General features: G+C 43.5%; 1 protein-coding gene across 1 annotated transcript; it reads left to right on the top strand.

Moving 5' to 3' along the window:
- Positions 1-312: 312 nt before the first annotated feature.
- LOC116045219 (gap junction delta-2 protein-like) lies at positions 313-2,420 on the top strand. Its single transcript, XM_031292750.2, has 2 exons — positions 313-941; positions 1,737-2,420. The coding sequence occupies exons 1-2, from the start codon at positions 485-487 to the stop codon at positions 2,399-2,401; spliced, it is 1,122 nt and encodes a 373-aa protein (XP_031148610.1). The 5' UTR covers positions 313-484; the 3' UTR covers positions 2,402-2,420.
- Positions 2,421-5,713: the final 3,293 nt, after the last annotated feature.

Consider the following 5,713-nt stretch of genomic DNA (forward strand, 5'->3'; position numbering starts at 1 on the left):
CTGCCTATGCCACGCGGCCCCCTTTTTTATGACGCTTTTTCCGTCGCTTTCTTCAGTGTTTTTGCCGCTTTTCAAGGTTTTTGTCCCCTTTTTCAAATTTTTGTTTCAAAAATAATTTCATTCCCGATGTATTTTTCCGACTTTTTTTCTTGCTTTGTTATGTGTGACGCTTTAGTCAACGTTTTTAGTGCTTTTCAAGGGTTTTGTTGCCTTTTTTCATAGTTTTGACGTTTTGCGTTTTTGTTGTTTTTTTTTTCGATGTTTTTTGGCATTCCTTTTTATCTTTTAACTTTTCTTTACTCTTTTGGACTAACGGCACCCATAGCATTTGCCTATACTGCCTATGCCCCGGGCCGGCCCTGTAGATTAGGCAGGATAGTGTAGTCCAGATCTGGTGGTTTAAGATGTCAGCGAGTGCAACGGGGTAGGAGTTGAGGAGGAGGAGAGCCCCCCCTGCCAGGGCCGCTGGCAACCACAGGCCACCATGACGGAGTGGACCCTGCTCAAACGCCTCCTGGACGCCGTGCACCAGCACTCCACCATGATCGGCCGCCTGTGGCTCACCGTCATGGTCATCTTCCGGCTGCTCATTGTCGCCGTGGCGACCGAGGACGTGTACGCCGACGAGCAGGAGATGTTTGTGTGCAACACGCTGCAGCCGGGCTGCTCCACCGTGTGCTATGACGCCTTCGCTCCCATCTCGCAGCCGCGCTTCTGGGTCTTTCACATCATCAGCGTGTCCACGCCGTCGCTCTGCTTCATCATCTACACCTGGCACAACCTGTCCAAGCTGCCGCACAGCTCCAACCAGAGGCAGGGCCAGGGCCCCGTGGCTGGCCCGGGCCAGGGAGGCCCCGGTGGAGAGCAAGGCGACGGACGGGAGGTGTACGATCGGAGCTGCGACTCCGACAGCTGCTCCATCCGCTCCCATAAGCATCTAGGTAGGGGTGTAACGATACAGCCATCTGGATCCATCCAATGATCCACGGTTAGGACTTGGCATCAAGAACCGGCTCCAACTTGGAATTGCTTCAAAAATTAAGATTCCAACGTAACCTTTTTTTTTTTTTGTATTGGAATTGTTTGAAAAATTTGGTTCACATCGGTTCCAAATTTTACACGGGCAAGTTTTGGTTTCCGCAGCGACCGCTGTACTTCCATGAACTTGTTGTGTTGCAGCCGTTGAACACAGTAAGCTTCGCTCTAGTGGGGCTTTAGTTTCAACTCCATCCCTCGAAGAACCGGAATCCAGAATCGATAAGAACCGGAATCAAAAGAAAGAATTGGAATCAGAATTGTTAAAATTAAAACGATCCAATACTATCGAAGCAAAGTGAAAATATCGATACATACCGTATGTAAGATGTTCCTTTATTTTAGATCTCCATTTTCTATTTATTCTTTTAGAATAGTTTGTTTTTAATTTAAATGTCTGTAAGAGCTCATAAAATTGTCAAATCATATTTTAGTTTTGAGTTGTTATACATGTTGTTATACACCTTCGCTTTTCAAGGTTTTTGTCGCAAGTTTTTTAAAAACATTTTTGACGCTTTCTACGACCGAATCGAAATCGTAACGTGACAGACTTTGTGATATCAGCAATTATCGTATTGTCTGCCAAAGAATCAATATAATATCGTATCGTGATAAAACGTGTGATTTACACCCCCTACATCTAGGTCACAGCCTGGCAGACGTGCTGCAGGGCATCACTGCCCAGAGTCTCCAGAGGGGAGACCCAAACAACATGGCTCCCGTGAGCCACGACCGAGCCGACCCCTTCAGGGAGCGGGGTGCACAGGGTCCCGGGGCCACCGGCGGGGTTCTGTCCAAATGCTACGTCTTCCACGTGTGCTTGCGGGCCATCCTGGAGCTGGGCTTCGTCCTGGCCCAGTGGAAGCTGTTTGGCTTCTGGGTGCCCGTGCACTTCCTGTGCACATCGGTGCCCTGCAGCCAGCCGGTGGACTGCTACGTCTCCCGGCCCACGGAGAAGACCATCTTTCTGCTCTTCATGTTCTGCGTGGGCGTTTTCTGCATCCTGCTCAATGTGCTGGAGCTCAACCACCTGGGCTGGAAGAAGATCCGGCAGGTGGTGCGGCTGAGGGAGAGGGGGGCGTCCTGGGGAGGGTGTCCCGGTATGAGGGGGGGATATGAAACCTTCCCTGCGGACAGCCCCTCTCCCACATCCTCCCTAGGCTTTAGGGGCGTGACCAGCACCACCTCCCTGCCCACCCTGGACCTGGTGGTGGGCCACCGGGCCGACTGGAGCTGCGCTGCGCCCGGGGACACCGGCCCGGGGAAACCCAAGAGTCAGGACTCCCAGACAGGAGAGAGGCAGCCTCTGAAGAGTCAGAGAGCCGTCAGAGAGTCCAAACAGAGGAGCGCCGAGGTCTGGATATAGTCTTCAACCGCGCCGCTGCCTTTCTTTGTGGAGGTGGAAAGTAACAAAATACAATTACTCAGGTTTCTGTAATTGAGTAGTTTTTAAAATATGTACTTTTACTTTTACTTAAGTATGTTATGTTTGAAGTATTGTACTTTGATACATATTAAATCACATCCGTTATGGGGTCAAAAAAAGTAAATAAAAAAGGTCTCTAACGTTGTTTTGCGCCATTGCTTAATATCTGTCAACAAACTAAAATGGAAAGTAGCTTTGTGCCCTTATCAAATCACAAAAGACTTTGATTTGATTAAATATATATATATAAAAAAAAGTAGGCTACGGTATATCTCCCCCAAGGTAAAAACTTTTTACTCTGAGTACGTTCTAAATGAGCTACTTTTAACTTTTACCTGAGTAGACTTTTATACCAGTAATTTTACTCGTACTTAAAGGAGAATTCCGGTCGATTTCAACACGTAGCTATATTGTTTGTTGTCACGTAGTGCTGTCAGTAGTGAGAAAAAAATGAAAACAATCGGTGCTGCCTACACCGTATTATCCTCCTGCTACAGTTTGCACCCAGGAGGCTGAAACAGGGCAAGTTTTAAACGTGCTTTTAGCCTCTTAACATGTTCGAAATGTCATTACAAGTGCCTACCCATGTGAAGTGATTCCTTCCGAGTGAACACAGTGAATCTGACTGCAGTAGATGTGAAAGAAATGCATAAGTTGTTCGAATTCAGCCAGTGCACATACCTCTGTTTCGTTCCGTGTTGAGACGGCAAGACTTGGGGAGCGTCTACAAACTACAACACCGAAAAGAGATACAACAAAAATATTTATTAATTTAATGATTTAATAAGGTAATGTCTCCAAACTTACCTCAATTATAACTTGTCTCCTGCTAGTTGTACTACAGCACTTACTTTCAAAAAATAAGCATATGCCTATTTTTGAAAATATTTTTGTATTTCTTTTCGGTGTTGTAGTTTGTAGACGGTCCCGAAGCACTCGTCTTGCCGTCATCAAAATCATTTTGTGACTTTGCGAAAAAATTGGACCCGGGCAGAGGCATTAATAAAAACTATATAAAAATAGCCTTCTTTTCGCTGTTAGTCTCGTTTGCTGTTAGAGGTCATTTATGATCATTATAAGAAATATACGAAGGAGCATTAGGGCCACATCAAAGGAAAAAAAATAAGGAGGAAGATATTTTTTTTATTTATTTTGCATTTCGAGAATAAAGTTGAAATACTTTTTCGAGAATAAAGTTGAAATACTTTTTCGAGAATAAAGTTGAAATACTTTTTCGAGAATAAAGTCGAAATGTCAAGAATAAAGTCAACATGACGAGAATAAAGTTGAACTATATCATTTCGAGAATAATGTCGAAATGTCGAGATTAAAGTTGAAATGACGAGAATAAATTCAACTCCTTTATCACTGAATCACATTAGAGCGACTGTCCGCCATGCCAGCTGCCATGTAGGCAACATCATAGATATGGGTTACATCCTTAGAGTGCCGCGCTCGCCTGAGCTCCACTCCTTCAGGATCAAACAAGTTGATCAGTTGTCTTATTGTGTATTGTGATACAACATATCCTCTCTGTATTGCACGTAGTAACCATCGATACCCTTGCATCTGTCCATTACAAGCTATTTCAGTTTGCAGGAATACGGCCACCTCTTCCAAGTTTGTGTGGTTTCTACTTCTGAAGAGATGCAATTTTCAGCACAATCTCTTCAAAGTCCTAATACTTATCACCATACTGTGTTTATGCGCTAAAAGAGAAAGAGTTCATGCATTTTGTAGAATACTATAGGTAAAGTTAGTAGTTTGGTTTATTCTCAAAAGTCCGACTTGATTCTTGAAATATCAATATATTCTATAATAATATCAATCGACATGTCGACTTTATTCTCGAAAAAGTATTTCAACTTTATTCTCGTCATGTTGACTTTATTCTCGACATTTCGACTTTATTCTCAAAATAAATAAAACATCTTCCTCCTTAATTTTTTTCCCTTGATGTGGCCCTAATGCTGTCGTAGAAATATAACACAGTTTCAGAAACATTTAAAAGTTACATATAGTCACTTTAAATAAAGTTCATCAAAGTAATAGTACTTTTACTTAAGTAGAATATGTTTGTACTCTGTCTCCCTCTGGTCTAGACTGATTGATTGACATCTTCCTGAGTCTGTGGAAGCTCTGTTGACCCTGTTAGGGTGGGACAAATGACAGCTTGATCATTCTTATTGGTAGATTAAGATTTGAGACGTAACAAATTCCCATCTAAGATCCAGTCCACCTTCCCTCTGAGCAGAGGTCTAATAAGCCACAACTGAAATCAGAGGCTTTAAACGGTCCCCTGTGAAATGTAATGTTTAAAACAGTGGTCAAAAAGCTTTTTCAATTATGTACCACACTTTGAAATATATTTTTATCCAAGTACCTTTTACATTTCCGGTAGAAAAAAACAATACTAGCTATACAAAGCTAGGCACAATATTTTCATTTCGACAGGCGACATTTGTTGAATGTCACCTCTCTCGTGCATTTCCCGTCTGTATCTGTACTGAAACTATCAAATAAAGGCACCAATGACCAAAAGTGATGTAAAAAATAGGGTGGTCTAAATATTACTAGTTTCGCATTGTCAGACCTTCCTCCACAGCGCTGCAGAGAAGGGTCTGGCTAGTCCACACAGCATTCTGGGATGGGAGAAAAACATGCTCTGGTTTATTGGCATTTCTTTAAACCAATCACAATCATCTTGGGCGGTGCTAAGAGCCGGACAGAGCCACGGTGCCTCTGCAAAATAGCCTCGGGAAGGAACTTGTTTTGGTGGAACGTGTACGTTCAAAAGTTGTTTTACTCATGCAACAGAGAACTCAGATTGGACAGATAGTCTAGCTAGCTGTCTGGATTTACCCTGCAGAGATCTGAGGAGCAGTTAACCATAGTCCTCATAAATCCACCAGAGTTTAGAACGCCAACACAAAGGAAGCCCAAGGCAACGGACATCTGGCCTAAATGAGTGAAATCCAGGCGGAAACCAAGCAATCCCGGAAATGGAATGTCATGGATATGGACTAAAATATCACAAAAAGCTCTCAGTATATTGCAAAAAAATTCATAATCGTCTTAAAGGACAGGCATGGATTGGCCATCGGGGGTACCGGGAGATTTCCCAGTGGGCTGGTCTATTTGCTGAATGGGCTGCACTCCGGTCGAAAACCTTTTTTTTGATTGGCCCATAGAGAGAAGAGAGATCACATGATTGGCCCACTGGTTTGTCTCTCATCTGAACACTAGCAAATC

Source organism: Sander lucioperca, chromosome 3, assembly GCF_008315115.2.
Source record: "Sander lucioperca isolate FBNREF2018 chromosome 3, SLUC_FBN_1.2, whole genome shotgun sequence".
Taxonomy (NCBI): domain Eukaryota; kingdom Metazoa; phylum Chordata; class Actinopteri; order Perciformes; family Percidae; genus Sander; species Sander lucioperca.